The 14,972-nt window shown below is 52.6% G+C and overlaps 1 protein-coding gene across 1 annotated transcript; it reads left to right on the top strand.

Annotated features, from left to right (window-relative positions):
- Window positions 1–989: 989 nt before the first annotated feature.
- LOC130143545 (vigilin-like) lies at window positions 990–8,138 on the top strand. The gene is made up of 9 exons (XM_056326238.1): window positions 990–1,130; window positions 2,048–2,202; window positions 2,540–2,755; window positions 4,397–4,603; window positions 5,081–5,296; window positions 6,148–6,354; window positions 6,569–6,676; window positions 7,238–7,365; window positions 8,074–8,138. Exons 1-8 carry the CDS (start codon window positions 1,055–1,057, stop codon window positions 7,358–7,360), a joined length of 1,308 nt encoding a protein of 435 aa, XP_056182213.1. The 5' UTR covers window positions 990–1,054; the 3' UTR covers window positions 7,361–7,365; window positions 8,074–8,138.
- Window positions 8,139–14,972: the final 6,834 nt, after the last annotated feature.

Genomic DNA, 14,972 nt, shown 5'->3' with positions numbered 1-14,972 from the left:
TACCCTTAGGGAAATGCTGTGACATCCTTGACAAAGACATGCACTGCTGCAGAAAGTCCGGGGCTTTTCTGAAGTGGGCTGGGAAAGGCATGTTCACCCAGCATGTAAGGAGTCTCACTTGTCCAAGAGCATGTCACTGAGAGGCCCAGAGCCTGTAAAACTTTTGCAACACGGGTCTGTGCAAGAAGTAGGGAGGTGTTCTTTGTATTAAAATATGAAAACAGATAAAGTAGAGACAGGAAAGTAAAACCCAGCTGCAGGATTAGGCCTCTCTTCCTAATGTTCCTAACCTTGAGAGAAGAAACTGTTAGGCTGCATGATGTACTGTAGTGGGCTTTGCAGGTAGTTTTTTTGTTTGGGTGATTGTTTTTCTGGGGGGGGGGGGTTCTAGAAGCAGTTCCAGCAGAGTCTGCTACCAGGAGGCTGTGGTATTTACTGTGGGCTGTGAGACTGTACGTGGAGCGGAAGGGAAGGTCACGCTCGGTAGAGCCTGTTGTGGGAGGGATTGCAGAGGAGCTGGAGACACCAGGAGCTGCTCTCTGGGCCCCAGGTGCTCATGCTCGGTTGGTAATCAAGGCGTAAGTTTTTCAGGAAGAGGCAGCATCCTGGGCTCTTTTTTGTTTTCTCTCCAGGGTTCCACAAGGGTCTTGCACTGCCTATGTGTACCTTGGGAGACTGGTTTTAAAACTGCACGCCATTAATACTTGATAGATTAATGAGAGTATGCTTTAACAGCTTGGGGTGTCCCCCTTTCCAAGAGGCTTCTTAGGTTGCACATCCTCTGCCTTCTTAACGAGGAGCTCTGGTTTTGATGCCCGCTGTGCTATGAGGAAAAATCCCCCCTGAGTTTCTGTGTGGTTCAGCAAGAGAACAGGGCAGCAGACTGGCCCTGTAGGCGCTTCTCAAGAGGCCGGCTGGAAAAGTGCTCAGTAAACACGTCTTTTGCCTTCCTGGAGTGACTTGTGTGCATCTTGAATGGTGCTGGTAATAGCGTTGCCTCCTCTGTCTCTTCCAGTGGCATACCCAGATTGTGTGTGTGCGTGGGAGGTCGACGATGAGCTCGGTGGCACTTTTGACCCAGGAGAGCTTTGCCGAACACCGCAGTGGCTTGACGCAGCAGCAGGTGAAAGGTGAGAAGACACAGCTGAGTTCCTGTGATGTGCCTCTAAATAGAGACTGCGCAGGCAAGGTTCCTTGCTGTTAGCCAAGCTCGCTCCATGCCTCCGGCTCCCCCTAAGTGTCCAGGCACGGCGTTCGCCATTCCTAGGCTGGCGGCCTGCCAGACTCTGGCTTTCCACCCACAGGAGCACATCGGTGGTGCTGCACAGTGCAGGGCCAGGCGGAGGCAAGCCTCAGATCTTCACAGAGCTCTGGCTAGCAACGCTGTCAGCCGTGGGGCAGGGCATGTGCAAGCATGGGTCATTGGGCTGCAAGAGAGCCTCGTGGGATCAGTGTGCTGGATTGTCACTTCCTCCTTTGCTCAGCCAGGTGTTGGGGAAAGTCATTATAACCGTATTGACTGACTCACTGATGGGTCTCGGCACCCATTCTCCAGCTGCGAGCTGGCCCGCTTGGCACAGCCCAGTGCACAGCTGAGTCGAACATAAGCTACAGGCTTTCCCTGGACTCTGCCCCAACTAGAGTGCTTCTGCTTCTCTCTGCCTTCTTCCTGGGCATGTGTCTGTCTTGTCCCCTTCTGACCTACAGCCTTGCTGTGTCCCTTTGATTTCCTTCTGCTTGGCCTGTTGTCCCCCGATCAAGCTCCTCTCAACAAAGTTGGCCATAATGTGCTTGTTTGCTGCCACCATTCACTTGCACGGTTGCTTCCTGCATCCATGGCGGCACCTACTGCAGTCTGTGCTGTGCTGAGCTCAGCTGTGCTCCCGACTCGGCTGCTCTCCACAAGCATAACTGTAGCAGGATGAATAGTAGTGCACAAGTCCTTTGTTGTCTCTCTTTGATGATGCCTCAATAGAGTTGCACTGCCTATGAATGGGGGCGTTTCTGTGGGGAGAGCATCTCATTTGCCTTGTTTGCTTCACCGCAGTAACAGCTTTAAACTCTGAAGAAGACAAGGATCCTCCCACCTACGAGGAAGCCTTCCCTGCGCTCCCTGAGAAAGCACCATGTTTGGAAGCTGCCCGGGAACCTGCTGGGCCCTGGAGCAAAATCCGGCCAATAAAGGCTTCTGTCATCACTCAGGTTGGTGGGAGTGGGTGTCTTATCTCCCTCCTTTTCATCCCTCCAAAAAGTAGGTGAAGTGAAGCTTTTCCTGGAGTATGAAATCCCTTAGTGTGTCAGAGTAACTGCCTCTTTGCTGTCCTTTGCCCTGGCGCACAAGGAAGACTGAAGCTGAATGCTAGGACTGCTCTGGAGGGGGAGGGATGTGTTGAAAAACTGCCCAGACAAAGCTCTGCATCCCTGTTGCACAGATAGCTGGAACAGGCCTGAAGGGAGGATTGCAGAGGGAGGCACTGACAATCCAAAGCACACTGACACCTTGCTGTGCCCTGCTTGTGTCTGTCCCGTGGCTGAGCAGGTGTTCCATGTGCCACTGGAGGAGAGGAAATACAAGGGCATGAATCAGTTTGGAGAAGGCGAGCAGGCCAAGATCTGCCTTGACATCATGCGGAAGACGGGAGCTCACCTGGAGCTGTCTCTCGCAAAGGACCAGGGCCTTTCGATCGTGGTCTCTGGCAAGGCGGAAGCAGTCACGAAGGCTCGGAAGCAGATTGTCGCTCGACTGCAGACTCGGGTGAGGGCATCTAACTGTTTCTGCCTTCGTCTTTGCTCTTCCCCAAGACTCGCAAATGCTTTGAGACCCTTGGGCCCGTGTGCTTGTAAGCCAAAGAGGTATGACTAATTCAGCTTTGCTGTACGTTTTCAAAGCACCCAACTGGCAATTTGGAATGGGAATGAGGCTTAAAATAGGGTTCCAAGGTAATTACAGGCCGTGGTGTTGCATGAAGCGTGGAGCCTGCGATCTCTGGAACATTTGAGTTGCAACCAGTGACTTTGTGCTGAGGTGCTGGTGCTGGAGGGGGTGCAGGAGCCTCACACACAAAGCTAGTAGTGTGTGAGAACGGGACTGTGCTTTTCCTGAAGTCCTTCAGAGGAGAACGTGGAAGGCTGGGAGAAAGAAAAGTAGAGGAAAGGAAGTCCTGCCAAAAGCCAAAAGCTTCGGGTCAGGGTTCTGCATTGTGTAACTCAAGGCACACTGGTAAGGAGCCACAACCCTGTTGTTTCGGTTGCTTCAGTCCTCTAGGTTTTGATCTCTTACCTTAAGGTTCTTGAGCTCATAGTCAAGGTGGTAGCTCTTGTTAGGATGTATCGCAGCCAGGTGTTGCAGTGTGTTTTAAAGTATAATGCCAAAGGTAGGTAATGCAATGTTAATACCATGTCTGCTTAGCGCTGTTCAGCCCCTGTGTCATACCCTGCCAGAGGAAAGAGAAAGGAACGAAACCCTACATCCACAATGTGCATCTGAAAAAACAGTTCAGGTCGTGCCGCCACAGACCCGTGAGCCACTGTTCTCAAATATAGCTCCTTCTGCCCTGGCCCCAGGTCTGGAAGGTGTGTCTGTATTCCAGCTTCTCTTGGGCTTGGCTAGCTTCAGGACAGGAACACAGAGCTGAAAAGTCACACCGAGTGATCTTTTCTTCATCCTTTATTTTTCCATTATAGCTTGAATGTTCATTGTCTGATTGCTGTTAGTGGTTGCCTAATCACAGGGATCAGGAGCACGATAGCAGTCATCAGCTACCAGACCTGTAAAAACTCAGTGAGAAGGGAAGAAGTCAGGAAGCCCTTGTATAGAGCAGCCCTTTAATGGTAGATTGAGAAGGACCCCTTTTGCATGCGGGGCCTTCTAGAAGCAGTCCCAGGAGCAGCATGTGCTACACTTGAAGACGCCTTAGCACTTAAGTAGCGGTAAGCATCTGCTAGCTGCCTGCCTCCTGCAGTAGGTTTCTGGTGTTGAATTTCTCTTTCCTAGGAGTCATACTGTACGTCTTGCTCTCTGTAGCCTTGGCAGCAGATGCCAGAGTTCAGATAAACTCCAGCTGTGCGCTGCCATCTCAGTTGTTGCCTGGTGTCTTACACTGGAGGAGAGGCACCTCCTCGTCTGTGTCGGAAGGCCTTTGCTAATTCAGAGTACTGCTCCTGTGCAAACAGAAGGGTTTTGAGGGAAAGGTGGGCTTTATACTCCTGGCATAGAGGCACTGTAGATCAGCTGGTACAGTGTCAGCCCTCAGACAGAATGTGCTGGGAAGGCGTTGTGTTTGCTCTGAGGAGCAGTACCGCTGAGCAGCGTCTACCTTGCTTTCCCTGGCTCTGTTCCTGTGGATCTGCCAGTGCAGGCAAGGCTTTTCACAGATGCTTGGTTCTTCTGCCGCAGGCTTCAGCGACAGTTGCCATCCCCAAGGAGCACCACCGTTTTGTCATTGGAAAGAAGGGTGAGAGGCTGCAGGACCTGAAGCTCAAAACTGCAACCAAAATGCAGATCCCCCGCCCAGATGACCCCAGCAACCAGATCAAGATCAGCGGCACTAAAGAAGGGATTGAGAAGGCCCGGCACGAGATCCTGCTTATCTCCGCTGAGCAGGTACCTCAGTACTGTGATCTCTCTCATGGCATTAGCTGGTCAGCCATTTTGCTTCCCCACGGTATAGTCGGAGTTTGTAGCCACCGTGGCTACAGTCAGTGGCTAACGTTAGCCTGAACGGAGACGTATACTGTGCCACTCGCCGGCTGTATGAGCACCGCTGCCAGGTCCTGAAACTTCTTGTGCTGCGTTTTGTCCATCTCTGAAGCCCAAACAAGCATTTGATAGTTGAAGTGAAGCGTCTTAGGTGCCAGCTGGGATAAGGCAGGAGATCACAGGGGTGAATATCGTAAACAAGGAGCAGCAGCAGCAACCGTATTTGTAGATTGAAAGAGGTGGAGATCTACAAGCCCGCAAACTGAGAAGGTTGCTTGGGCCAGAGTGTCAGGCAGGACACCCCTGGGAACTTAGCTGTGCCTGGCAGAGACTGTAATATAGAGGGCAGTTCCCACCAAGGTCTGTTGTGGGCTCTTCCAGGATAAGCGTGCCGTGGAGCGGCTGGACGTGGAGAAAGTGTACCACCCTTTCATTGCTGGCCCTTACAACAAGCTGGTGAGGGAGCTCATGCAGGACACAGGGACGCGCATCAACATTCCTCCACCCAGTGTCAACAAGACCGAGATAGTCTTCACCGGAGAAAAGGAGCAACTAGCCCAGGCTGTGGCTCGCGTTAAGAAGATCTATGAGGAGAAGGTACGGATGGTCCATAAAGCTTCCCACCTTCCCCTGGCACCCGCTCCTAGGCACTCTTCCCTTCTTGTTCTACTTTTGTGCATCCCTCGGTTGCATCTGGCTCAGCAGCCCTTGCAGTACATGACCCCGAATCCTACCGTTTCCTCACTCGGCAGAGTGGGAGCTGGGCTGATACTATCCGGGAGGTGACAGATTTCTGGCTTTTCTGTATCGTGGGAATTAGCAGGCCACCAAGAGCTCCCCTGGCTCTTGTTCACACCGGGGCTACTAAGGAAGGAAAGAAGTGTGAGGTCTACAGTGGTGGCCAGCTGACAGTATCAAAGCTGCTACATAAGCAGAAGTTGCTGAAGAGTGAATGTCACTCCAGTTTATTTCCCACAGCCAACGCTGCTGTGAATATCCTTGTTGTGGGTTGCTGGGCTGTTTCTCCTCGTGGTTAGGTCTGTATTTGTACCGGTCTGGATTTCAACAATCGGCTTATAGCCTGCACAGTGTTGCATCACGGCACTGCCTGGGAGACGGCTGGGAGTTGAACCCTGTTGTCCAACGGGGGGACGGGGACGACGACAACGACATGCCTGTGTGTGTGTGTGTGTGTGGTCTCTTGCATGCCGTGTCCCAGGGAGCTTGACCCAGCATGCTAGTTTTGTACTTCCCCTGTGAATTTTTGAGCACAAGGCTTTCTGTAGGCAGGGGTCCAAGGGGTGCTAGGGTACTGCCGAGCCACTGTGCTCAGCTTGGCTTTGCTCTTTGCTGGGTGCAGAGTTTGACTGCATCTTGTGCCTCTTCCTGTCGCTCTTGTCCTTCCCCGCCCCCTTGTGATTGATGCCTCAGTGTCTCTGCCCCTACAGAAAAAGAAGACTACTACTATTGCAGTGGAGGTGAAGAAGTCCCAGCACAAGTATGTCATCGGCCCCAAGGGGAATTCCCTGCAGGAGATCTTGGAGAAGACTGGAGTCTCTGTCGAGATCCCACCCACTGACAGTAGCTCGGAGACGCTGATACTGCGAGGCGAGCCTGAGAAACTTGGGCAAGCATTGACTGAAGTCTATGCAAAGGTACTGACAAGATGGGCTAGGCCTCCTTTGAAGGTCCCGCGAAGATACATTTGTGAGCACTGACAGGTGTAGCGGGGGTGGTCTCTCTTGGGCCATTAGAGGTGCAGCTTAGAAGTCAATACCGGAGGTGCAGCATGGGAATTGGAACTGAATTGTTGTGAAGGCCTCTCCCAGTTTGTCCATCAAACAGCTTCTCTGTTTTTCTGTCTCTCAGGCCAACAGTTTTACCGTCTCCTCGGTCTCTGCCCCCTCTTGGCTTCATCGTTTCATTATTGGAAAGAAAGGACAGAACCTGGCCAAAATAACTCAGCAGATGCCAAAGGTATGGATGAGCTGGTTAGCTTAGCACCCCCGGCGTAGAAGAAGGTTTAGTCCAGATCACTCGTCACGGAAGAGAGAGGTGTCTTCTAGCGTGGGTAAACCCAGGGGGAAATGACACAGATCTTTGCTGTTCAAGGGAACCCTCTCTTTTACTGCTGCAAACACTGCTCCTCCTATGTTATTGTCATGGGTTGAGCCCTTCCAAGGAAGCTTTATGTGGTGCTGTTTTGAGAACTGATGTAGTAGGATACCTGGAAATGGCGAGTGCAGCGAGGCTTCTCCCTGGTGAGTTAGGCGGTATCTAGATAAAGGCTAGATGGGTAAACTTCTCCAAAGCCCTTGCAGAAACTGGGACAGCACCAGAGCCTTGGGCTCTAGGCACTGCCATATGGCCGAAATCGTTAAGTTACTGACTTGTAAAATTGTGGGGATTTTGTTTGGGCTTTTTGGGAAGGAGCGCATCTCTTAGTGGCAGGGATGGATGGTGTAGGCCTGACCAAGAGCATTGGCCTGGCTTGGATCTTGGCAAATTCTTAAGAGATCCATTGTCTTTCACCTCAAGGTTCACATCAAATTCACTGGAGGAGAGGATAACATCACTTTGGAAGGACCTACAGAAGATGTGCATGTGGCTCAGGAACAGATTGAAGCCATGGTCAAGGAGCTGGTGAGCTGGAGTTACTAGTTCCGGTAAGAAACTGGGGGAAGAAGGGGCAACAGAGCAGAGGGCCCCTGCTTAGGGCCAGAAAAAATTAGAACTTGGTTTTTGGCAATTGTTCATTGAAACACGTACTTTGTGTGCTAACGCAAACTGTCAGCAGTCCTAGAGTTGTATGTAACATGCTGCCTGTGTGGCTGAGGGCTGCCCAGCAAGTGTGATGTGTGTGAGAGACACAGTTTAACTGTGAAGTGAGTGGGGAGTCCCGATCTGCGTTTCCGTGTTCCCTGCGAGGGGGCCGGCCAGAGACGGACGAAGCGATTGAAAAGTCAACGTATGAAGTGGTGGAATGCACTATTAGATACTAGAATGGGGAACTGTGGACCAAACACTAGAACGAATATCATTTGGGAAAAGCACAAACGCGAGGCCCCAGGTCAGTAAAGGGGAGTCAGAGGTCTTGGGAATACAGCCTATTAAACCCTGTTCCACAGGCAGTAACGTAACATTTGAGAACTGAACGGCAAGTCAGGAAGATCCTTTCTTGCTGTGGCAGGCTGCTTGTGTAAGGCTTTTATTGTCTGCCGAGGCTGCTGGAGTAAATGAAGAGAACCAGTCCTTTGGGCGGGAGCGCTGATTCAAGGCACTTTGTAAAGCGTTCCCCAAAGCAAGGGCAACCAAGTCACGCCTCGTCCTGGCTTTGTGGCTTTAGCAGTGCTTCCTGGCTCTTATTGTTGCAGGTGCTGTTTTCCTGCCTGAAGCCCTGGGGCTCCTGGGTAGCCACCACCCCCCCAGCCTGCAGCTGATGTCCTCAATAAAATGATCTTTCCTCTCTTCTGACTACGTCTGCCATGTGATAATTGGGGACTGGGCAGATATTGTTTGGTGGTGCGTCCTAGGGGAGGACTTTGGGATCATCCCTTGGCCCAGACTCCTTGCCAGTGGGCATCACGGCTGAGCTTTAGGACTCACAGCACAGTCACACAGGGAGGTGGGGGCCGGATGGCACCTCTGGAGGTGTCACTGTCCCCTCAGCTCCTGCTCGGATTCTGGCTAAGACACAGCCTGTGCTCAGGCTCGATGGATGCTCCACTGGGGAGCAGCGCCATTAGCTCAGAGCCGGGACAACACGCAGGCAGACACGGTGCCGCCGCTGACCATCACCTGCAGCTTGCTGTCCCCTGCGGCCGTCATCCCTGCACACTGACTGCCGGGCAGTTTCTTCAGACGCCCACGCTCAGGGCAACGGTATAAAGCAAACTGCCATGCTGGCCACTACAAATACGTCGGCTCGCCCAAAAAGCTTTTCCAGCAGCTCCAACAGCAGCCGGACTGCTGAGGCTTTTTTGCGTCCCAGTGTGATACGGGAGACGCCCGCACCCTGATGGAGGACGAAGGATGAGCACTCTCACCATCAACCAGCTAACTGTTGCTCATAGGCTGCTGTGGTTCAAGCGGGGCCGCCAGCTGTGCAACACACAGCTGCTCCCTCCCTCCCTCCCTCCCTCCCCAGGGGGATGGCAGGGGGAACTGGGAGGCTCAAAGGGAGAAAACTCGTAGGCTGAGACCAAGGCTTTGATGTGTGCAGGGGAACGTGCTGGTGCAGTTTGTGATTGAAAACTGCGGGGACATCTTTGGGGAGGAGGTGGCCGGCCTCTCCCCTCCATCAGCCGAGGAGGTGCCAGCACCTGTGGACAGGTGCACAGGTATGAGGAGGGGCTGAGGGTTTTCAAAATCTGGGGCTTCTGGTCCAATTCCTTATTGTGCTGCTGGTGGATTTTGGTTTAGGTGTTGTCCACTTCCACGAGGTCACTTTGCTGCACGTGCTTTTGTGTTCCACGGGTGCGTTTGGAAGATCAAAGGAGCCGTGCAGGTGAAGCAAACGCAGAGCCCCAGGCAAAAGACTTCTTGCACACAGCACCCTCTCTGTTCATCCTCTACAAAGAAGCAGGGGCAGGTATGGTGGTGAAATCAGAAATAGTAGAGGGATGTCAGGCCAACAAACACTGACACGTTTCTCATGTATGACAGTAGTTTCTGATAGGTCCAAGCAGCTGCTGTGCCTCCTCCTGTCATTAGATCCCTTGTCTGTTTGACTTTTCCCACCCTGTAATGATAGAGAAGAAAAAACAGAAAGGTTGTTTCTCAGATGCATTGGGAATGTGCTTAATCAATCTAAATACTTACAAGAAGTCAAATACAAAATCGCAGATTTAAAAATAAAAGGCTCACGCCCCAGAATGGGATAATGCTGCCCAAGGGATAACGGCAGAACCGTGTCCCAGGAAGGCAGAAGAAAGCCCAGCAGAACGAAGCTGGCAAGGGTCTGTCCTACCCTCCAAGACCCCTCCAGTTTGTGGTGCCCCAGCCCGCGAGAAGGGGCAGCCCATCATCCCAATTCATCAGAGCTCCTGAAGCCTATCTTACGACGGTGCAAAATGTGGATAATGCAAAGCAACCAAAGGGATCTTATTTGAGGAGCTAAGGTAGCAATTTGGAAAACGGTAGCTTACTGCTCCAGGTGTCTTGCCACCTGTCAACTTCAACCTTTCCGGTTCAGGCGCTTGTACCTTTGCTTCCAACCACCCCCGAGAGCACAGCAGACTCCTCGGTAGACCCGGAACAGCTGATGAGCCTTTCAGAGGAAAGAAGGTAAAATGAGCTCCCTTTGTTTAAAATGAGAACTGATTCCAGTTGATCGTGGTTTTACCTCTCTAATAACACTGTGGAATATCAAGGTTTGCAGGGTCTTTCGTTTCAGGAAAATGAAAAGCAAAGAAACAGAAAGGGAAAACAGGTCTCTGGAGAAGAGGCTGAAAGCACACCAGAAGAGAAAAGGAGAGAAGAAAAGCTTTTCGAGATCAACCGCTGAAAAAATTCAGGAAGGTCAAGAAGCCCTTCCTGACCTTCCTGAAGAAGGTGTGTACCAGACACTGCTGTCCATCTTTCAAAACTCTCAGCACTGCACTAAGGGCATGAACTATTTTTAGCGTGCACAAAGATGGCCCCAGATAGGAAGCAGACACCTGCCTTTTGGAAAAAAATGCGTGTCAGCAGGAAACTGCCATTCCCAACGTTGCAGGTTTGGTTTTGCACTTATGGAAGTACTGTTTGCTCAAGGGTAAGCAGACACCTCGCCACAAGAGCCTCAATCCTTAGCTATTTACCTAGCTACCGAAATAAAGAGGCAAAGTAAGTCCCGCTGTTTTGTCCATGTTAGCAATCCTCACGCTGCCCTGTATCATCTGAATCCCAAATATGCAGCAACGTTGTTCCAGGTCACTACATACGCTTTAGATGCTGGCACTTTTTAAAAAGGCCGCGGCTCACCTGAGGTAATTTGGGGGCGGGTCGTGGTGTTTGTGGTGGTGGTGTGTGTATTGGGATGGACACTTTTTAGTTTCTTACTTCTTCTTCCCTTACCAGTAAACAGAGGTCTATTTCTCAAGATCTTGAGAAATGTCCTGAAAATAAGTTTTCATGACTTTTTTGTATATAGATGAATACTCTTTTAACGTACACTATTTCACTGGTGCTAGAAGTACTATATTCCACTTCACATGGCTTGTTTCAGTGACAGCCTTGTACCGTAAATTCATATCGTGTACCCCCTTTTTCCTGGGATCCACAAGTTGCGATGCCTGCAGTTTGTAGTCCCTGCATGCACAGGCTATCTGCCCTGGCTGAAACCTGACAGGATAACAAACGGTGATTGCTTCAGGCAGCTTCCCTATGCAGATGTCCCAGGAACCCCTTTGGAAGAGTAACCCAGAGAGGGTGCTTCAGGGAAGCCGCAGGCATGTCCAAAGCGCAGAACTAATGAGCAGGACATGCACGGGAGAGTCTGTGTTTAGTAGCCACCTTATAGCTTGAAGTGAGCGATTCTTATTTGCTTTCCAAATCCATTTTCCTCCTGCCTAACCCAATTGGAAGAGTGAGTTCCACCGCATTTTTTTGTGATGTACTGAATGTATTCTTTTTAAAATCAGGTGCCACCTTCTTGGCTTTGCTTCACGCTTTGTGCTGTCCCCTTTTTCTATGTACAAGAAACTGCACTGAAGACAGAGCGTTGATGGTTCTATTCAGCTGCAGGGGAACTGCCATGGAGGCTGTAAGAGAGGGGCAGGGCCGGGCGCAGGCCGGGGGGTTTATCCGTTCTGAGCCCCTCGACCCCTGCTGTGCATATCTGACAGCCCTGCCTCGCTCACAGCCGCTGTCCCAGAGGGAACAAAGCCCAGGAGAGAAAGTTCTCTGTCGGCTCAGGGGAAGCACACATGCATGGGTGCAGCACGCTCGTGTTGCAGCCAAAGTGATAAACCAGCCTTGCTTAGCGCAGCTCTCCGTGCAAAAACCTCCGTGGCTGCAAGGATCTCAAGCCTCGACTCTGAGCGCTCGATGGAGCTCCCTCCCAGCCAGCCGAGATTCCCGACCGTCCTGACGTGGCGCTTTCCCTCCCAGCAGCGCCCATGCCCATTGAGTGCCTTTCGCTTGCAGCCGGCTGTAATGCCGGCATCACCCCTGCACTCCAGTTTTTGGCCTCTCTGAGTGTTGCTCACTAGAATAGCCCCGAGAGTGACACCCCCCCCCCCCCCGCCCCGTGCCGGCTGCCCCCATTGTGTCCATAGGGATAGCGGTTTGCCTGCGGGCATGGTGGGATGGTGTTTCGTCCAGGAACCACATGGATGGCAGGGTGAGCCCTGGGGGGGCTTGCGCCGCCCGGGCTCAAAGCTGGGGAGGCGGATTCCCCGCTCGCAGGGACTGGGGGCGAGGGGAAGTGTTTTAGGGACGGACTGTGGGGGCCGGAGGGAGGGATTTGAGGGACGGACGCCGAGGAAGGCCTCCTGCCTGCAGAGATGGCTCTGGCCCAGGGCAGGGCCCTTCTCTGGATGCCACGGGGTCGATTGCAAAGGACCAGGCTGCCCCATGCAGGGAGCAGGTGCGTGCCGGGGCTGCCAGGGGGCCCTGCCTGGCTGTTCCCAGCCCAGCCCCGGCTGGGGCCAGCCCTGCGCTGCAGCCCTGGGGCCGAGGCGCAAGGAGCCGGGCATTGCTGAGGGTGCTGCACCCTGCCGGGCCCCGCCGCCAGCTGCCGGCTGCCCTGGGCTGCCCCTCGCTCTCCCCAGCTCTGCCTGCTGCCAGCGCCGGGGGCACCGCCACGGGGCTTGCCCCCTGCCCACAGCTGCCCTGACCCACGTCTGCAGCTGTACGTGGTGCCCACATCGCACAGCTGGGGCGGGGGTGGCAGGTCTCTCTGGTGGCAGCCTGGGACTGGGGGCAAAGCCAAGCCCATCCCTCGCTTGTGATCTTTGTCCCCAGGGAGAGCCAGTGCAGACGTGTGCTGCGCTGGAGAGTGTCGCGCAGGGAGGTGACGGCCGACTGCAGAGCAGCACTGAGACCTGCGTGACAGCAACGGCAGCCAGTGGCCGCAGAGCAGCCCAGGGGAGCTGGTTCCCTCGACGGGCCCCAAAGCAGCCTTCCTCAGCCCCTGCTTTTGGTGACGTGTGGAGCAGCGCAGGGATGTCTCTCAGGCTTCCAGGCCTGAGGAGGCTTTCCTCCTCAGGGGCACTGTTAGAAATCCCGCTCCCAGGATTAAAGCGCCCCTCCCACCATGGATCCGAGGCTGTGTATCCAGCCCCCTGGAGCTGGGTACAGGTGCCCTGAGGGGTCTCTCTGGGAGGATGGGGCCACCTGCCTGGTGGCTCTGACACAGAAATGATGAGCTCAAGCCCTGTGACTGTGGCCGGCCGGTTCAAAGCCTCCGAGTGCCTCAGTCTTTCTGCCCAGGAGCGTTTATCCCAGGCACTGTTTCAGGGTGTGAAGATGGGTGCCGGTGATGTTCTGGTGCCTCCACATGGCTCCCACTTCAAGGTTACGATGCCTGAGGTCAGCGTCCACCTGAAGGCCCTGACAGAGATCTCCAGGGACTTTGTGTTCCATTTTGTGTTGCCTTAGGGCTACAGCGTGCTGGGGTTTGGGGGCGACAAGGTTATGGTATGCCAGAGGTTAAGCGAGTGAAGCGTTAAAGCGTGTTATTTTTATGGACAGAATCTGGGTTTGTTGGCTCTGTATTCCTGGGGTTATGGTAGTGTGATCTTACTATGTGTTCTTTGTGTGGTTTTGGTTTGGTTTTTTTATGTGGAGAGTGCCTTTTTTCATGTTTTTGGCCTTTGCAGGGTTTGGGTGGGGGCCTTTGGTTTGTATACAATGTTTCTTCTGGTTGTTTTTCTGCTGTCTGGTGGATGGCGGTGTTTTTTCTGTCTTGTCGACCAGTAATGATGGTTTCTATATCTCCTGCAGGTCAGGCAGTGTTACTTCTGATGTGGTCTGACTCATTTCTGGTGAGTTGGTAGGTAGGTATGGAGGACTTGTGGTCCCTCCATGGAGAATGACTGCTAGAGGACTAAGAGGCAGATCAGTGGAGGGGTGAGAGGACTGCTGGCCCACAAGTAGTGACTGTCAGAGGACTAAGTGTACTTGAATTTATGCGGGCTTCCAAATTCATGGTTGTTTATCCTGCCTTGAGGAATAGCCATGGGAAGTCACCAGCCACGCAGAAGAAGAAGAGGATTCCCAAGCCTGTGTGGCTTTCTGGTTTTGCTTTTGAGTAAGAAAGTCTTGTCTCTCCGTGAGTACAACTAAACCGGTCAATTTTGTTCACCACAGAAATCAGGGAGCAGAGCCTCACATGGCTCCCAGGGCATGGTGAGAAGCAGCAAGAGAATTCCTGCCTGGCACCTTCTCCAGGGGAGCAGTGCTGCACTTTCACCGGGTGAGCTCTGGTTCTGCATGAGTGCATAAGTTTTTGGTCAATTTCCTCACCACAGGAAGCAGGGAGAAGGACTTTTGTGCTTCTCCCCACATGGTTGCAAGGGCAGGGAGAGAAACAGCAAGAGAATTCCTTCCTGGCACCTTCTCCAGGGAGCACTGCTGCACTTTGTCAAGGTGAGTTTTTTGGGGCTGTGCATGACTGCCAATGAAAAGAGGCCAATTTTGCTCACCACAGAAAGCAGGGAGCAGAACTTGTGCTCTGTGCCTGACAGGGCTACCAGGGCAGGGCGAAAAGCAGCAAGAGAATTCCTTTCTGGAACCTTCTCCAGGGGAGCAGCGCTGCACGTTCCCAAGGTGGCTTCTTTTGGAATGTGAATGATTCCAGGTATGAGAGGTCAATTTTCTTTTTCTCCGAGCAGAAAGCAGGGAGCAGAACTTTTGTGCTGTTCCTTACATGGCTGCAAGGGGAGGGTGAGAAACAGCAAGAGAACTCCTTCCTTGCACCTTCTCTGTAGGACAAGGCCTCAAGGACAAGAGTCCAAGTACTGATAGCCTGATGAACAGAGACTTGTTAGAACTTGTAGGGCACAAGCCCTGGGAGCAAAGGAACAAGCTAACTGCAGACCCCTGAGCCGTCACAGTTGAGGAGGCAACCAGACGGACAGAGAAACAAAGTAGCCAGATAAGGGAACAGATGGCGCCGATATGTAATTAAGAAAGCTGCGTAGAAAGAAACTCCCTAACCTTGGAATAAAAATTATTGCTAGGTCAAGATAAACTAGTAAGTACCTATTGTTCTAACGGTGTGCCTTAAATATTAACCAATCAGTGTTTCTTACGCTTAAGATTTAACCAATCAGTGTGTAATATGTAG

Source organism: Falco biarmicus, unplaced genomic scaffold, assembly GCF_023638135.1.
Source record: "Falco biarmicus isolate bFalBia1 unplaced genomic scaffold, bFalBia1.pri scaffold_429, whole genome shotgun sequence".
NCBI lineage: Eukaryota > Metazoa > Chordata > Aves > Falconiformes > Falconidae > Falco > Falco biarmicus.
Note: the sequence above shows the minus strand (reverse complement) of the source record. Positions and strands in the feature narration are given on the sequence as shown.

Coding starts and splice junctions, on each gene's coding strand:
- LOC130143545 (XM_056326238.1), top strand. CDS start 1,055: ATGAGCTCGGTGGCACTTTTGACCCAGGAGAGCTTTGCCGAACACCGC. Junction 1,131..2,047: donor GACGCAGCAGCAGGTGAAAG/GTGAGAAGACAC, acceptor GCTTCACCGCAG/TAACAGCTTTAAACTCTGAA. Junction 2,203..2,539: donor AGGCTTCTGTCATCACTCAG/GTTGGTGGGAGT, acceptor GTGGCTGAGCAG/GTGTTCCATGTGCCACTGGA.